We start from the raw sequence: 18,805 nt of genomic DNA, 5'->3' as shown, positions 1-18,805 counted from the left end.
GAGGCTGTTTTTGTCTTAATAATCCTAAATTTATAAAAGTGCATTCAAAACAGTTGTGAGTGAACAGGAATGAAATTTCCCAGACTAGGTTATATGCAGTGGTTGGTGTTTCACCCCCTAGTCAGCAGAGACAAGCCATTCTTACAATGTAAACGTTAAAAAGAGAGAGAGAGAACTGAATCTGCTGTCTGCTCCTCAGTCCAAGAGCAATTGCTCAGAAAATATTACAGTATTTAAATATAAGGAAAAATGCATAGGGTAGGCTACAATGTTACAAAAACTCTCTCGACTTGCTTTGCGAACCCTGAGAAACCGTGAGACTGGCTCCTCACCCACATTCCACCATGAATCCACGCCATCACCCGATGTCTTTCCCCAAATGTGCCAGATACACAAAACCAAAAATAACAAGAGTAAAGAGTCTATTTTGAGAGGTTTGTACAACTAGCAGCCAAGATCCCCATGGTACATATGTTTTAAAGTAAATATACAAGTAAACAACTAGTTTCTTCAAGTCAAAAAATTAGATTCTGCTATTTCCCTACTGGGAATTAACAAGTGGTCCCACAGCTTATCTGCTTGTTAACACAATTTTTCTAAGGGTTCTTCTAAAGGGTTCTGCTAATAACATGTGAGCAGTGATCTGACAGGAAGAATCTTGATTAATTCCTCCCCCATGAGCTGTATTCTGACTTCAAAGGCAGGAGCCCTTCCCCTGCGCCATCCCTGTGTTATAGAAGGAGAGACTGAGATCTAGAAGTCCAAGGCAGTAAGCTAGGGATTTTTCTTGGGCTTGAGAAGTGGAAGAAAGCTCAGAAGTGAAGAAAGGAAGGGATCCATTCACCCAGTGAATCAAGGACTTTTCAGTACAAAGTATCCTTTACAACCATCTCAGGGACCAACTCCCAGCAACACTAGGCTTAATTTAATCTTTCCTCTCTTCCTGGTGTGGGGTCTTGTCTGATGATAATGCTAAACTCTATTTTGTGTATGTTCACTTTCTCAACCTGCTCCTCCCAAAGCATGAGCTACATACAGTATAATTAATGAAGATATGTGAAGTGTTTGCAACAGAGCCTGAAACACTCATGACAATAAATATCAACATCATCTTCTCAAAGTCACTAAGATTGTTCATCTCTTAAGTTTATGTGCATGAATTGTCTTCAGATTAGATAGTAATATCTTTTTCTGATTTAAAAAATACTATGATAAATAACTACTGCATTAAGAATTTGGAAGAGCATGAAAGTATTGTATAATCTGATAGATGTTTGTACTATCATTTGAGCTGAAATCAGATCAAAAAGACTGGACCAATTGAGGGGGCTTCTATGTTACAGGGTTTGAGATTAGGGATCTCCTAATGACCACTCGTAAGGAAGGGATGGCAATCAGACTTCTACGTTATTGCTCTGAAGGAAAATACTTTGTTTCCTGTTAAGGCCAAACTATTACAGAACCACAGTCTTAACAACAAAATTGTTAGAGTCAGAAGGGACCTTGGAAATCAATCATCTGTGAAATGACACTAAGGGTCATCTGAAAGTCTCTGCCCATAGACAGACTTGAAACCAACGACCACCAGCCAAGCTGTCAATCCAAAGGGCCTTATCAGAGACAGAGACGATTTGGAAGGGCAACCTGGAGAACTTCTCTGGGCTGCAGAACAAATCCAGAGCTGCTTCTCCCTACTTTGCTTAGGTTAGGGTTGCTTCTAACCCTAACCCTGTAACCTTCCCTCCGGTGGACCCGTCTGGTTTCTTTTCACTCAGCATACTAATTTTTAAGTTTATGTTGTTACGTATTTGATAGTTTGTTCCTTTTATTGTTGGCAAGTATTCCGACACCAAATTTATGTATTTCCCTATTAACAGACAGTTGGATAGTTTCTAATTTGAGGCTATTAGGAATAAAGCTAATAGGAATATTCTTGTACCAGTCTCTTTTGTGGACCTTGGTATTCAACACTCTTGGGTAAATCCTTAGGAGTAGAAATGATGGGTCAGGAGGTGGGTGTATGCTTAACTGCTTTCCAAAGTAATTGGGTCGTTTTACATTCCCACTCAAAGCAATTCTTCTCCTTTTTTTTAATTTGAAGCAACACGAATTTGAAAAGGAAGAAAAACAAAAGTGAGTCTTAATGAAAAATGAGAGGCAGTGAAGAAAGTGCTTCCTAAATTATTTGGAATAGTCAAGAAAACCTGTCTATAAGGCACAAAGCTATTTGACAGCTGATCCTCCAGGCAAATACTTTTATTTTGATCATTGGCTTGGAAATAATTTTAGCCACTTAGATCAAAAGTTTTCACACAGATGATTCAAGCAAAAGCCCAAGAGAAGAAGAACTTATATAAAGAACCCTTCAGATGAGCATGGCATTGTGTTAAATGCAAGAGAGAGAACTCTTCCCACTTGGCATGCTTGTTTACTGGGCCAGCCGAGGCTCTGACAAATGAAACAACCTTTTGATGCCTAACACAGTTCGCCCCCAGGCACTGAGTCAGCTTTGTGTTTCCCATGAGTTTTGCTTCAAATAAACAAATTGGAGAACTTTATTAATTATGCACTCTGGGGCATAGGGCTGTGATAGACACCAGGCTCTGCTCACAGCCTCGTAGCCAGTCTTCAGCTTGCTCCCGGCAAAAAAGGGATCCCTAAGTCCTAAAACCTACAGTGTTATTTTTGTTGGTTGTACAGTGCTCAGTAAGAGAAAATGAAAGCAATAAAGGCAGAATGTAACTCCATTCTCAGTAACTTTAGGAGGTGCTCCATGCAATCTTTTTTTTTCTATTAGGAAAATTAAACATTTTCAACAAGCTGAATACCCCCAAATCTGAAATGATTACATCAAAGCCTGTCTCCCTCCTGCAGTTGGTGGGAATTACTGTGTGCTTAAAAACAGGAAAAAGACACTAGGAGGTCTCAGAGAAGTCCTGAGGCAGCAGTGTGCTGAGCAAAGGGCCTGCACAGACCCAGAGTGGCAGAAATCTGATCTGGGACCCCAAGCCTCAGTAGCCAGTTATTTCCAGACAACTCCCGAAGGGACTGGGGCTTGGTCCTGGGCAAACTAGTGAATTTTCTCATGACTTTTATTATTATAAGTGGCTTAGATGCCAGGGGGAGAGGAATAAGGAATCCTTTTCTTTTCTTTTGAGTACCTACCACTTGCAAGGCACTGTGCCAAGCACTTACCTCGCATTAATTAACTTAATCCCCACAACAGCTCCATGAAGTAGGTGCCACTATCTCCATTTCAGAGACAGATTTTGCCCCAGGGAAGTTAAATAACTTGTGGAAATTCCCCCAACTTAAAGGAGAAAGAGTCAGTATTTAAACCCAAGTCTTCCTACTCCGAATGCCTGCTCTAGACTTTATGGACAGCAAGTGAGGTGAAGGTCGCTCAACTCTTTCCAGCTCTTTGTGACCTCTGTGTCCAACTCTTCGTGACAGTCCATGGAATTCCCCAGGCCAGAATACTGGAATGGGTAGCCTTTTCCTTCTCTAGAGGATCTTCCCCACCCAGGGATCAAACCCAGGTCTCCTGCATTGCAGGCAGATTCTTTACCAGCTGAGCCACAAGTGAACCCTATGGACAGCAAAGAAAGTTTTAAAGAAGTTTTTAAATGGGCACCTGCTATCTTAGCTATGGGCAAGAGCACCAGGCTCAGATTGAGAAGCTGGGGTTGAAAAGGAAAACACATTTTCCCCTTAAGTTCTACTCATAACTGCTCTCCACTGCCCCACATTAGCCTCTTTTCCTATCAGTTCAGCTCAGTTGAGTCACTCAGTTGTGTCTGACTCTTTGCGACCCCATGGACTGCAGCACACCAGGCTTCCTTGTCTATCACCAGCTCCCAGAGCTTACTCAAACTCATGTCCATCGAGTCAGTGATGCCATCCAACCATCTCTGTCATCCCCTTGTTCTCCCACCTTCAGTCTTTCCCAGCATCAGATTCTTTTCCAATGAGTCATTTCTTCACATCTAGTGGCCAAAGTATTGGAGTTTCAGCTTCATCATGAGTTCTTCCAATGAATATTCAGGACTGATTTCCTTTAGGATTGACTGGTTGGATGTCCTTGCAGTCCAAGGGACTCTCAAGAGTCTTCTCCAGCACCACAGTTCAAAAGCATCAATTCTTCGGCACTCAGCTTTCTTTATAGTCCAACTCTCACATCCATACACGACTACTGAAAAAACCATAGCTTTGACTAGATGGACCTTTGTTGGCAAAGTAATGTCTCTGCTTTTTAATATGCTGTCTAGGTTGGTCATAGCTTTACTTCCAAGGAGCAAGCGTCTTTTAATTTCATGGCTGCAGTCACCATCTGCCATGATTTTAGAGCCCAAGAAAATAAAGTCTGTCACTGTTTGCATTGTTTCCCTGTCTATTTGTCATGAAGTGTTGGGACAGGATGCCATGATCTTAGTTTCTGAATGTTGAGTTTTAAGTCAACTTTTTCACTCTCCTCTTTCAAATCAAGAGACTCTTTAGTTCTTCTTTGCTTTCTAAGGGTGGTGTCATCTGCATACCTAAGGTTATTGATATTTCTCCTAGCAATCTTGATTCCAGCTTGTGCTTCCTCTAGCCCAGCATTTCTCATGATATACTCTGCATATAAGTTAAAAAAGTAGGGTGACATAATACAGCCTTGACGTACTCCTTTCCCAATTTGGAACCAGTCTGTTGTTCTATGTACAGTTCTAACTGTTGCTTCTTGACCTGCATAGAGCTTTCTCAGGAGGCAGATCAGGTGGTCCGGTATTTCCGTCTCTTTAAGAATTTTCCACAGTTTGTTTATTCTCTTTTCCTATGAGAAAGGTTTAATAAAAAGTGTTTTCCTGTGAGAGCACTGCCTCCCTGAGCAGCTATAGTCTACAGTAACTGGCCTTGAGCCGGTAGTGAGTTTTTCTGCTTTCCCCTCCAGGCCTCCAAGCAATCTACCTTCCTTTTCTAGTGTAAAGGAAAGCCACCTGAACTTCTTTATTCCCTGTCTTATTTAGAGATGTTCACCAGCACTAGAAAGTCGTGGTCTATTTTATAAGCCACACAAACAGCAATGCATCACTTCAGTTCCCATCTATTGTGTGTTTTGGGGTCTTTTGGGTAGTAACAGGTTGGAGCTTGTGGTGCCCTTATTAAACTGTGAAGGTCACTTCTCTTTAAGGATCTGTCATCAGTGAGCCCTTTACTTCCTCTCCACAAATGTGTCTCTTCCTGAGCCTTTTGCAATTATGGCTTGTTTCTCTAGGTTTCATATGGCAGGCGTCTGAGCAGAATTAAAAGCATAAGCACGTGCAAAAATAATCCGCTTCCCAAGATAGTAAATGCTGAGAAGTTCTATATTAGAACACACTGTGAGTGCTGACTGGCTGGGGCATGATTAACCTAATAGGCTTAAAGTTCCACTTGCCATGCGCATCTGTTAGGACATGAGCAACACTCAGAGGCCCATAATCCACGAGACTGAAGTCCTTTAGAACTGCCCTTTTGCTTACTAGCAGCAGAGGGCTCAAACCTTAGAACATCACCAGGACAGCAGCATTACTGCCTCTGCAAGATGGGGCCAAGGAACTGAAGAGAGCTGGTTGCAAGTTTAGGACACTGCACCTTGGACTTCAAAGGATTCCGGCCTGCAGATTGCCTGGATGGACTAGTAAGACTGCCTTCTGTTCCTATTTTGAATACGATTCTCTGAAAACTGTGAGGGTTGCAGGTGGGAGATGATGACAGGCTGACATCATGGGATGCACACCTTCCCACAGTGATCTTGTTAACAGTGTTGCCAAGAGTGGCATCCAGTTTTTTAAAAAGCCCAGAGCAATTCTGCCAGGACATCAGAGGGCCAGTGAAAGAGGCTCCCTCCCTTTGCTGGTTCAAAGTTCCACCTGCTATGACCCTGGAGGGGGCTCGTCACAGGGACAACGGGCAGAAGAACAGCCTAGTCCCAGGTGGACCCAGACCGTGGCTGACAGTCTCTGTCAGCTCACCAGGGATCCCACTGCAGGCAAAGCAAAAGATATGGAGAGACTGATTCCAGAAACAAAAACCTCCCCATCCCAGCTGAACAAATCACAAAGCTGCATGGCTACGGACATTCCATTCAAGAGACAGAGCTCCCATGGGTCACAAGGGGCAGCCTTTTCCGGGGAAGAGAGTGAAGAAAGTAATACGCAGGAGACTTCCAAATGGGCAAAGAGACCAAAGTGTCACAGGTCGAGCAAGCAGGGTCATTACTGCCAAACCATCCTTCCTGCCCATGAGTCTGAAGACAAGGTGGACTTCCCCGACCCCCTGGTGAAGGCCCACCAGCGCACTTACACCTATCTGCATGCCTGCCTCTCCAAATATGAAGCAGTTCTGAGCATCACCCATCAGGCCACCCAGACCCACGAGCTGCTGCAGCCCATGGTCAGCTTCCTGATGCTGTGTTTCGATGAGGTCAACCAGCTCTTGGGGGAGATCTCCAAGGATGGAGACAAGCTCCTCCAGGAGGTTCAGAAGGATCTGGCTTGGCCGTTGAAGAAAGGAGAGCCCCAGCAGCAGCCAGATCTCCTGCAGCAGCTTCTGCAGTACACGGTCAGCAAGCTGCAGGAGCTCAGCGGCACAGTGGCCTTGCTCACCAGCAGCCTCCTGGAGGGCTCTGGCAGCTACCTCCACACCGCTGCAGCCCACCTGGGGAACAAGCTGAGCACAAAGAGGGGTGCAGATGAACACCTCCTCAGGGCTCTGGGCCACCTGGAGAACTTGGCGAGCAGCCACAGCGACCCTGAAGCATGGGATCTACCCCTGTGCTCTGAGGACAGTGGCATCGGTGCGGACAATGAGTCCGTGCAGCTAGCAGACAAGCTGGGCAAGCAAGCCAGCTGGGACTTAGTGCCAGAGGCTGCAGAGTGGAGGCCGGCGATTTCACCCACAGTGGAGGCCAGGCTGTCAGGACACACCTGGCAGCAAAGTCCATTCCGGATGGGTTTAGACGGACCCCAGGACTGCCCGCTCTCAAGGCCTCTCACAGCTAAGGTTCATCCAGCAGTGCAGGGTGGATCAGAGAGCCCCTGGCCCTCCGTTGCAGGCCCAGAAAATACTGCCTCCGGGCCTTGGGGGCTGGGCCAAAGCACTCTGTGTGGTCCCCCTGGGATGGGGACTTCCAGTGAAGCACACCTTTCTAAAGGCTCCAGGTGCATGGACACTCCATCCCTCAGTGAAGGTGAGGACAGCAGCTCAGAGGAGGAGGAGGACGAAGGGAGCCACACGAGCCCACGCACCTGGCAGGAAAACGCTTCCCATCCAAGGCCGCGGTCCTCACCTGCCAGTGCTGAAAGCCCATTTCAGCCACACCCCCGGAGACTCAGGAGCCCCCAGGCCCGGGAGATGGTTCTGAAGATGAAGGAAGCGATCAGTGAAAGGATCAAGTTTGTTCCTGTGCCCTCGGAGCACCAGGACTGGATGGAGGAAGAGGAGAGGACCATGATGCCCCCGAGACCCAGCACGGCCAGCGGCAGCAGGAGGGCCCCCTCGAGGCAGAGGAGGTCCCAGTCCGAGGGGTGTCTGAAGAGCCACACAGAGGATCCCACCCTCCAGGAGCTGCGGAGGGTCCAGAGGGACCTCAGCCAGAGGCTGGAGGCGTTTTACAGCCTGGGCTCCCGATGGCAGGGGCAGAGCCAAGAGCCAGTCACGCAGCCCAGAGCTGCAAGGCTGAGGCCAGACAACCGCTGCCAGGTGGTCCCAAGCAGCACCATCAGTAAGCTAAAGTCATCCCTCACCAAGAACTTCAGCATTTTGCCAAGTCAGGACAAAAGCATCCTGCAGAAGTGCTGCTCCCGCCCTGAGGGAGAACAGCCCAGGCAGGGAAAAGCTGAGGGGCTCCCAAACATCATCCCACCGGGTGAGAGGGCCGGTGAGGCTCCAGGGGTCAGGGACCAGACCATCAGGAGCTGTCCCACCAGAACATCAGTCAAGAAACTCATTGAAACCTTCAGTCCCACTGAGAGTCTAAGGACGCTAGGGGATTCCCGGGACTCGGGGCCAAGCCCCTGCCCCAAGAAGTGGGGGGTCCCCACCATGCCTCCCAGATTCCCTATTTACAGAGGGCTGGCCCCATTGTATCCAAAGCCTCGGATTTCTCCAGCATTGGGTGGAGAATCTCTCAGGATGGGCCCAGGCTGGAGGCCCTTAGTTCCTACCTTTCCCCGTCTGCTCACAGCTGAAGCAGCCAAGAGTGAGGACCTTAACTGGGAAACAGAGGAGAACCCAGAGGATCTCCCTCCGCCGCCTCTGGAAATTCTGATGGACCAATCATTCACTTCTCTGGAGCCCCCTGAGAGCGGCGAGGCGGCAGAGAGCCCCCTTGAAGGGACCCACGTGCCAGGGCTGGGAGGGACTGGCTCTGCCCGGAGAATGTGGGCTTCCCCAAGGCTAAGAGTCTCCATGAGCCCCACTGACTTGCTGCCCAGCAAGAGCACCGCCACCCTCACCAGGGCCCGCAGTGCAGAGCCAGGGAACAGCAAGGGCGGCTGCAATACCGGAAAGCTCGCCTTGGACTTCAACCACCCACCAGCAGCTAGCGGAAACCCAGAGGTGCAGGGCAGCAGGGCGCAGAGTCAGGTACGGGCAGACAGGGCCTCAGGCCTCTCCAAGCCTCCCCGGAAGGTCATCCACTGGCTCCATTCCAGCCACACATCCGGGCAGAACAGGATCTCAGAATCCAGCCTGATCAGGCCGATGCGGGGACCACATTCTCCCGAGGCCCCAAGGCAGACCCAAGGCCGAAGCCCTGTGCTAGTCAGGAAGGCCTCTCCCACAAGGGCACACTGGACGCCCAGAGTGGACAAGAGGCACTCGGGCCTGCCCTCCACTCACAGATCTGCCCAGCCAAGTGCACCCTGTGTACATGGGTCCCCTAGCCCACCCCTCAGCCCTCCAGTGAGTCCCAGGGTGCTAAGCCCCCCAGTAGTGAAGAAACGAGCTTCCCCTCCCCTCCAGCACAAGCTGCCCAGCCCTCCCTCTGCAAGCCCGCTCGCTCAGCACAAGATCTCCAGTCCCCCTCCCCAGTGCACAGAAGCCGGTTCCCTGGCCTCTGGCCCCTCCGCCTCTCCCCCAGCATCTCCCAGTCAGGGGCCCAAGGAAACACAAGATTCTGAAGACTGTCGGGCAGCCACGGCATCTGGAAACACACGTTCCATTTTCTGCCCAGCCACCTCCTCTCTGTTTGAAGCTAAACTACCAATCTCAACAGTACATCCACTCACCCCATCATCGCTGCCCCCTGAAGCTGGGAGTCCTCTTGAGACCCCCACAGGAGGCTGGAGGGGCAGCTCAGGGCCACGAACGAGGGCGGATTCACAGCGAGGGACAACTCTGTGTGCCCTGAACCCTCAACCTTTCATCCGAAGGTCAGCTTCTGACCCCCGGCCGGGCGTCCGCCTTCACCTGCCTGTCCCGGATGCCACCAGCAGTGCTTGTGAATCCCAGCATGGCCAGAGCAGGTAAGGAGAGTCCTGTGGTTTGGGGGACAGAGCTGAGGGGCCCTTAGGATCATCTGGGTCAGTAGTTTTCAAACTGTGCTCCAAGAGAAGAACAAGTTGGAAAAGGGGTATCAAGATATCCAGTCTCCCAGTGCCCCAACCTGAAGCAACAACTTTTCATCTGTTACACGTTTCAGGTTCCCATGAAAGATTTCATTGCAAGAGGCTCTGCTGTAATACAAATAAAGTTTAAAACAACCAGGTTGGTCCAGCCACACATGCCCCTCATTTCACAAGTGGGGAGACTGAGATGAAGTGACTTGGCCCCCAAAGTTGAGTCATGGTTACCTGTCTGGAACCAGCAGCTTGATTCCTGTCCTTTCTGGTTTACATCAGTAGACCAGCATCTTAGCGGGAGGTGCTTTGGGTCCCAGGACTTTCTTTAAACTCTTTAAAACTGAGACCCTCAAGAGGCCTTTGTGCATTGCATCTATCGCTTTTTACTGCATTACAAAGTAAAGGTGAGAGATGTCTAGAGTGTTTATTAATTTTTAAAATGCCCCATTCTGTTAACATAAATAATATAACAAAAAGTAACAACTTTTTCTGCAACAAAAAAAATTGAGGGAGCAGAGTGACACTGTCTTTTAGTTTTGCAAACCTCTGAAGTTTTGCAAACCTCTTTAGTGCGTGGGCTTCACAGAAAGACAGCTGGGTTCTCAGAACTTCGTCTGCAGGCAATCTGTTGTGATGTCACACATCCTGTAGTCTGGAAAACTCCACTCTGCATTCATGAAAGAATAAGTGGGAAAGGCACATAACATCTTAATATTATTATGGACACAGTTTTGACAACTTGGACACAACACCTTCCTCGAAAAGGTCTAGGAGGCAGCCAGGAGACACACTTTAAGAACGGCTGATCCTGGAGGTATTGAGTATAAAAGTTAGGCTTCCTCTTACTCCTGAGGACCCCCAATCCTGCCTCCTTCTCCATCTCCCCTTTCAGAGTTCGTAGAGGAAGAACAAGACTTTCCATGAGCACTGAGCTCGAGAACGCAGGCAGAAGGGCCCCCCTGCCTGCCCTGGGCCGGCTGAGTTCCAAGTACGCCTTTTTCATGAAGGGCGGCTGATGGGCATGTTTGTGACCCAGCCACACAGACAGGCCTGGGCAGGCGGCTGTGAGAGGACATGACTCAAAGTATAGCCACTGCCTGGCCATTGAAAGGACTCATATGGTGATGTGGTTATTTTACAGGATATACAGGGACATGTATCTTTTCTTGAATTGTGGCATGGGGAGAAACATGTACATCTGAGGAGCTTTTATCAATGTGTCTTGATATCAGATCAGACAAAGCTCAGCCTGCACCAGTCCTTGCTATCTTTCAGTGCCCATGGTTGTGTAAATCAGAAGTTAATTTCTGCCAGAGAGATACGTGTTACAGACTTCACAGTCTGCTGAGGCGTATATGGTAATTTTTCACAAAGTACTCGGCAGTCAATTTTAAATAAAGATATTATCTCGGGAAAGTTGTGCGTGATTATAGTTATATAAACTTCCCCAGCCACTTGAAAGAAATGAAATATTGATTATTTTTGCACGAATCTTAATGTAACGTTGCTCTTTTCTTAAATCTAAAATGCGCTTCCTACAACACAGTACCTTTCATCTGAGAACCTCTATAAATGTTAATGCATTATTCCTCACACTCGCTACTTACTCAGTGATTAGATTTCTAAAACTGTGCCCTTCCGGAGAAGAGCTTGAGAGAACAGGGATGATAAAATGGCATTAATTAAAAACACTAACATTTTAAAACAGCAGGAGCAATAATAAAGTAACATAAAATTGTTCAAGGAGAAAATACTGCCATTCTCTCAGGCTTCGCCTCGGAATAGGGAGCCTAAAAGGTTGTTTTATGTCCTGAATTTCAATATGCGGAGAGATGGGGTGGGGTGAGGAGTGATTGTAGCTTGAAAGAGTGAGGAAGAGGAAGATGCATAAACAGGAGCCTTCCCAAGGTCACGTGGAAGGTCACAGAGTGACTCACACCCGCTGCTGTCTCCTGGTCAGACCACACCTCCAAGCTCTTCCAGACTGTGCAACTGTGAGCATGTGATGGAAGTAGTGGGAAAACACTCCTTCCCCAGACACCCCCCCCCACCCCCCCCCACTCCCCGCCCAACCCTTGTAAAGTTGGCATCTGGGAGCAAAAGCCAACCAGCTCTAAGAGCAGGGCGTTTGCAGCTCTGCAGCTGACAAGCATTTTTTCTGCCCTCCCGTGTATGGGAAACAATGTCAGGGAACTGAGCCTGATTTCCCCAAGATCATGCAACAAGTCAGTGCCAGAAAGCCAGGAACTGCTCAGAACAGGCTGTTTCCCCAAGCAGGGACTTGCAGGAGCAGCCCCACCCATAGTATCTTGCAGCCAAGGCAGGCTTGCAGGATGCACTGGCCTGCATCTGGTTTTGATCTCCCATCTGTTATCCCATGCTAGGCATGAGCCCCTTTTTCAGAAAACATGATTGTGTTGATACCTTCCCCATCTCAGGGCCCGGGGATTGGGCACAGTCCTTGGAGGCTTCCCCAGGACGCTCAGTTACTGAGCCTCAACTGTTACGTATTGAATCCTCTGATGGAGGCAGCTGTCTCTCTCCAGGTTTCAGTGTGTCCAGACTTGCTCCCCTAAATGCAAACGCAGTGTTTTACTCTCTGCCAGGATAGGACTAGCCAGGCAGGGGCTCTCAGCAGCCATGTTTCCTGGATCCAGAGACCCGGGCAGCCTGCTTCCCCATCAGGTCTGGGAACAGGTGCAACCACAGCCATACAGCAACTGAAAAAAATCGACCTCCTGGCCTGAACCTCATGAAGATGTAGGACCTGGCTGGGGTTGGAGAAGACACAATGCTAGAACCAAGTCCTGTGTCAGACCACAGTGTCAGCATCCATGGATGCTGGGCACCACAGCCTGTCCCCTGGGCCTGCCCTTCCTGTTCCTGGTAGCCGCTCCTGTCCATGGGCAGCAAAGTGTCATGCCTCTCCCTGCTCCAAAGGGGCGCAGGGAAAACAAACAGTAAGGTGGGTGCTGTTACCCACACATCACTGGGTCCTGCAGGAACTCATGATGGGGCCAGAGGCTGACATAGATAAGACTGGCTTTAAGGATCAGAGTGGGTTCTTCACCACCTGAAAATTATGTATGTCGGCCAATGCCAGTGCTCACCGCCATTCCTGCCACCCTGATCTTGTCAGGGTCCAAACTCAAACTCGTCCTCTGCTGGTTGGATATCCCATGTAAGTCTAAGCACGCAGAGCCGAGCACACTCCTAATATAGTCAAGAAGGTCCTATTGTGGGTCTCGTCCTGGCCCTGGGGTAGCTGATGGAGAGGCTTGGAACCTCAGGTGCCATATGACAGAGTGGTCCTTCAGGTCCCTTGCAGGTGTGAATTTCTGGTCATGCTACAAAAGAGCACCAGTGACAGCTGACTACTCATTGAGTGCCTGTGGTGTGCTGGGTAGTGTGTGAAGAGTTTTCCATGCTTCATCCAATATTGAAACCTTTGAGTGTCCTGTGAGATGGGTATCATTACTACCTCCTTTTGACGAAGAAGGAAACTGAGAATCAAGGCGATTAATCAACACACTTCAGGTCACAGAGCTAGTAAGTGGAAGGGCCAGGGCGTGAACCTAAACAGCAGACTCCACCTACCATTGTTGCGGGACTAGCCTGGCTGCCCATGGCCAGGGTGGCTCTCTGAGCTGGTTCCCCATCTGGCCTAGGCTTCCTCCATGCTTGGGACCACCTTCCATTCTGTGCCACCAGAGCACACTGGGTGGACCTCTTTGTTCAGAGCCCCTTCATTGTGCACTCAGCAGCTGGGAAGCTCTGTTTTATTCAAAGGCCAGGTCTGGGCCAAGCTGTTTTCATTTTATCCTGTTCACGAAAAGGGTGGCAGCAGAGCAAAGCCGGGTTGTTTTTGCATTTGTTTCATTTTGGGTTTTGCTGTTATCGTTGGTGTTGCTTTTATTTTTAATTTGACTAGATAAGCCTAGCTCCTTATGGAATAAGAAGTGGTGGTTCAGATGGTAGCGAATCTGCCTGTGATGTGGGAGATCCAGGTTTGATTCCTGGGTCAGGAAGATCCCCCAGAGGAGGGCATGGAAATCCACTCCAGCATTCTAAACTGGAGAATCCCACGGACAGAGGAGCCTGGCCGGTTACAGTCCGTGGGGTTGCAAAGAGTCAGACATGACTGAGCAACTAACACTTTAAAACAAAACAAAATAAAAGCCCAAGTTCTTGAGGGATCTGTTTTGTCCAGAGCTGCAGGATCTGACTGTCCCAGGAAAACCAGGACTCAGCCTGTCCTCCGAAACTCCAGGAGCGTGGCTTCCATGGTGCCCCACCAGAGGAGACACCCACAAGGGCAGCACCAGCAGGCAAAGCTGGTATGGAAAGGCAGAGGCCTGGCACAAGGGCCCACCAGGTCTGTGGGCGACACAGACAGGAGGGCTAGAGAGAGACAGAATGGAGAGGGGCGGGGCCAGAAGCAACGAGGAGGGTTTGACTGGCACCTATGCTTTCTCTCTGCAGTGGCAGCGAGGAGAGCCCCAAGGACACAGAGCCACGGAACAGCCCCTGTGGCCTAGAACTGAAGGGCAGCGGCAGGGGTGCGCCATCCCCAGAGCTCTGTGTGCTGGGCCATGGGCTGCAGCGAGAGGCCAGCGTGGGCCATGCCCAGGACAAGTCCCAGCAGAAGGAAGTGACCTGACGGGCTGCCAACTGGGTGACACTGATGTCAGTCACCCCAGAAAGCAACGGTGACAGCCAAGCGTTAGCCCCAGAGAGAGTAGGCCAACCAGACTCCTGCTGAAATGCAGGAAAGCCCTGGAAGGGGCACTGCCTGAGGGGTCTGCTAAATTCTGAACAACTACTGTGTGCAGCCCTGGGTCCTGGTTTGCCTCGAGGGTCGAAGATTAACTATCAACATGGACTCCACAATTACACTCTTTAATCCTTCAAGTGTTGGCCTTAATTTAGCAGGAAAATGTATTTCCAGCATGCTTGATGAGCCAGGTGTTCATGAAACTGTCTAATTCTCTCATCAATGAAGGAAGCAGACAGCATTCTCCTAGTTTTGCAGTAAGAAAACCAAAGTACCCCCACGCCTACTCACCCTCCAAGTGTCTTGTCTGAGCTCACCCAGCTAGGAAGAGCAGGAAAAATTGCACAGGTGTGCCTGGCACTAGAATCTATTATCTTTCATTACTTTTTTTTTTTTAACATTCCATTGCCCTTGACTATCCCATCATTCCATTTGCCTAAAGCATGCACCTACTTGTACAAACAGAAAGCTTTTTTAAGGTTAAAAAGTGGCACGGCATTCAAGTACCCATTATGAGCTCTGTTGAGAAGCTGATTGCTCCAGAGATAAGAAGCCTGCTGTGAGATTAAGACACACAGCTCCACCTACCCTCCTTCTTCTGCTTCCCAAGCTCAACTCCAAAGCCCCAGAAGCAAAGCATCCAGCCCATTGGTGCAGTCCTGTTGCCCTTCCAGCTAAGCATGTCTCAGATACTCTGTCCTACGCACCCACATGCCTCTCAGACTGAGTGGGTACAAGCAAGCCTCCCAAACAAGGCAGGCTTTTCTCTGGGCCCTACGAGGACTGAAGCACAGAAGGACGTGTGGGTAAGGGGTGCAAATGCGCACACACACACACACCCCCCACACACACACAACCAAACTCCCACAGGGGTTTCTCAGCCAACTTTATTCCCAGTCATCTGCAGACCTTCTGCTGGAGTTGAAATTGAAGTGAAGAGCCATCGTTCATGCCAAAACCCTGCTTCTGTCAATTGAGCTAGATATTTGCGGCAGCTTTTGGAATTTTTCCACTGGAGGCTGTGGCGTGCTTTCTGTTTAGAAAAGAATTTGCAGTAATTGGATGATTCAGTGCCAGCACAGTGGGTTGTCAAAAGACAAGAATTCTCACCCACAGGGTACAGCAAAGGGGCAATCCTTCACATTTGCTGCAAAGCTGATTTTTGAAGTTTGGAAAAATTAAAGTCTTCAAGCCCTGTCCTGTTGAAGTGGATCATGACTCAAGAACGTGTTAAACTGGGTCCTGAGAATTCAGCTACCTCCCCCATGGACAGGCTGAAGCTCTGAATAAGGGAGTCCCTCCTTGACCTGTTCAGATACTCAGACAGAGGTGACAGGGACCATCTCTTCCAAGGCATCTGGGGAAGTGTTGATTAGACTACCACGAGGGGCCACAACTTGCCCCTCTGTGGGGAAATGTCTGTGCACGCCCACCGTGAGATCGTGTTTCTGTGTATCTGCTCTAATTCTCAGAGCAGAACTCAGGCCACGGTGGGGCGGAGTCACTCCCCAGGCGGGAGGGTGGATCCTGGGAACTGCCCAGGCTGCAGGAAACCCTGGCAGTTTAAAGCCACCCAAGCAGGCAGGACCTGGGTAAGTGTGTGAGAGCAACCAGCTGCAGGGAACTTGTTTGAGGTAGGGATAAAACTTGTTCAGGCCATCTCCCTGCATGGTTAGGCTGGCAGCATGCTGCCGAGGGCTGGGCCCCATAGGCAAGCTTTCAAGAAGCAAGCAGTGCGGAGCCATCCAGTCTAGAGGTAAGAACTGGTCAGAAGGGGTCCTGCCCTGTGTGAGGTTTCGAGGCCAGCTTCCGGAGGTCTGAAGAAACAACACAGAACCCCAGCTGCCAGGAGATGAGACAGGGACCCAGCTGATGAAACTGATTCTACGTGGGGACATAACCTCAGCAATGACAAGTCTAGTGATAGGATGAGAACGGGGAGCCAGATCCGAAAGAATGGAAAGTGAGGCTGATTTCCAGCCCGGGCCCTGCCACCCTCCCCCAAAGGACCTTATCTTAGAGGTCTGGGGCTTGTTTGAGTGGGGGGGGGGGGTGGGAGGTGGGCTGATTGTACCTAGCTGCAGTGATATGAGGGAAAAGCGGGCAGCTAGGAGCCAGGCAGCATATTATGTGATGGAGGAGGCTCAGTATCAGAGAGAATGCCCTGGAAGGGTCTGGAATGAACCATTGCTGCCTTCATGAGGGTGCCTGGCAGGTGGTTCTGTAAGAGGAGAACCCCACCCCCATGAAAGCTAGGCTGGTAAAATAGCAGCCAGCACCCACCCCTCCTGTCTGTCCTGCTGGCAGCAGTGGAGGGATCCAGGGCACCCAGGATTCCTGCCATCAGCAGTGAACCGGCTGATGAGTTTTCCTCCCCCTGCCTCCACTGAGCACCTGCTGTGCCAGGACAGGGCCAGGCTGCCACCATATATTCTCATATGTCATATAATGAGAGACCCAGAAACCTCTAGGCCCAGGCAGCAGGGGCAATGAGCTAGTATAGCCATCAAGATGCCCAAGGACCCAAAGGCTTCAAGACTCCCAAGTCATCTTCCAGGAGAGCGGCAAAGGGGAGGGGTTGCTGAGGCCAGAGAGCTAAGAGGCAGTAAAGGTCTAAGATGAAGCAGTGCCAAGCTGGCCCAGGAACAGATGAGGCAAAGATGTGTTTCAGGGGCTACTATCCCAACTGTGGGTTTCCCTTGTGGCTCAGAGTCCTGGTAAAGAATCCTCCTACAATGTGGGAGACGCTGGTTCAACCCCTGGTTTGGGAAGATCTCCTAGAGAAGGGAACAGCTACCCACTCCAGTATTCTGGCCTGGAGAATTCCATGGACCGTATAGTCCATGGGGTCACCAAGAGTCAGATACAACTGGGCAACTTTCACTCACTTTCCACTCACTCATCCCAACCACTGTACTCAGCCCAAGTTACATTCTGAATTAAACTCTGTAAAAATAAATTAAATCCACCCCATTGAACCACTTGTGTGAAAATCCATCGTTTCACCCTTCCTGTGGCCAGGCCTTTCCTCAAACCTGTGTCTTTGGGTCTGCCTTGGAAAAAAATCACTGTTGGTGGCCATGTGGGGCAAGCCCAGCTCTAGAGCTTCTCAGATGGGTCACTCTTACCTGCCTTCCCCCTGTGCCTAAGCCCTCATCTGTGTTGGGTCCAATCCACTTCCTGTGCTCTAGGGGAAGGGAGAGCAGAGATTTTTTTGTTGTGTCTTGTCTTTTTAAATTAATTAAGCCAATGAACCCAACCTGTTAAAGACTTATGAGTCTGTTCTTTTTCTTCATAGTTAGAAACCAAGAAGGAATATTGAGTATAAAGACAAAGCAAGCCCACATAGGAGATTCAATTAAGAGGTGCGTATCATATCCAGATTCTTCTTGGGGCCAACTCCTTTTCTTCTTGGAGGATGGGACGGCCATCCTCCATGCCCATGGGAACCCCAGAGCTGCGAAGAGGAAGGTGTTCAGCCCCCTCTTTATCCAGCTTGTTAGTGATGAAGCGAACAGTACTGCACCAAGGGAGAACCACAGTTTTCTAGTTCTGACAAAAGGATTCATGGAGTAAAAAAAGCAAATATAATATTCAAGTGGAATAGTGTAGCTTTTTGCAAACTTAAAAAGAATCTTCAGAATGAAATATAACTTCCTTCCATAGCTTGGGTCTGTGTGGCTCCTTGCTATAAGCATGATCTATATTCCTTCCTCGCATCATATACCCAGTCCAGAACCTAAAATAACCCATGTTGATAGAAAATTCAGGGCAGACACAGACCAAAGAGATTTTACTTTCATTGTGAAGAGCTTATGTTTGACAAGACTAGCCTCATAAACCCTACAAGGTGAAGGAAAGGGATTTTGAGAAATATATTCTTTTTTCCTAAAATAACCCAGTATTTGTGTATGTATCAGGGGAGCTGGTGCTATGAATTATTAAGTGTCAACATGCTTGTCAGTTAATCATCTGGTTGACTGTATACAGGCTGCCAACATCCACTCTTATCTGCCAAAGCAAACTTATCAAAGGTAATATATTTTTAAGTAGCCCCACATCAAAGTCTGTTGAACTGCCATAAAGTAAATGTGTTTCAAGCCTATATTAACAGAACATGTTATACTGCACTATGGTTTCCTCCTTGTACTACCAGAAGTTTAAATAAAGTTCCATCAATCCATTCAGACAGTTTTATGAAATGTAATTAAAGATGCATTGCACATGCGAAGGAGCAAACAGTTAATTCACTCGGGACTCTAATTCAGTTTTATGGAGGACCCTGGATGCTGCTGGCTTGATTACACTCACGGACTTCAGAAAGTAACTTTACAATAGTCTGTGGGCCTTGCATCAGGTGACTGAAGAAGTTGACCAACCTGGTAATCTGGGTTCCAAATGCTGTAATTTCAGACATCCTTGAAGTCTGGCATCCAAGGCAGCAATC

At 48.9% G+C, this 18,805-nt stretch overlaps 1 protein-coding gene across 1 annotated transcript; it reads left to right on the top strand.

Annotated features, from left to right (window-relative positions):
• Positions 1-5,745: 5,745 nt before the first annotated feature.
• On the top strand, positions 5,746-14,244 carry PCARE (photoreceptor cilium actin regulator). Its single transcript, XM_068977631.1, has 2 exons — positions 5,746-9,488; positions 14,067-14,244. The coding sequence occupies exons 1-2, from the start codon at positions 5,746-5,748 to the stop codon at positions 14,242-14,244; spliced, it is 3,921 nt and encodes a 1,306-aa protein (XP_068833732.1).
• Positions 14,245-18,805: the final 4,561 nt, after the last annotated feature.

The sequence above is a fragment of the Capricornis sumatraensis genome, chromosome 1, assembly GCF_032405125.1.
Source record: "Capricornis sumatraensis isolate serow.1 chromosome 1, serow.2, whole genome shotgun sequence".
In the NCBI taxonomy this organism is placed as follows: domain Eukaryota; kingdom Metazoa; phylum Chordata; class Mammalia; order Artiodactyla; family Bovidae; genus Capricornis; species Capricornis sumatraensis.
This window is presented reverse-complemented; position numbering and strand designations above follow the sequence as displayed.

Bases quoted from the DNA above. Each gene is read 5' to 3' on its own strand.
- PCARE (XM_068977631.1), top strand. From the start codon at position 5,746: ATGGGATGCACACCTTCCCACAGTGATCTTGTTAACAGTGTTGCCAAG. The intron at 9,489-14,066 runs GTAAGGAGAGTC...TTCTCTCTGCAG, and splicing joins TCCCAGCATGGCCAGAGCAG to TGGCAGCGAGGAGAGCCCCA.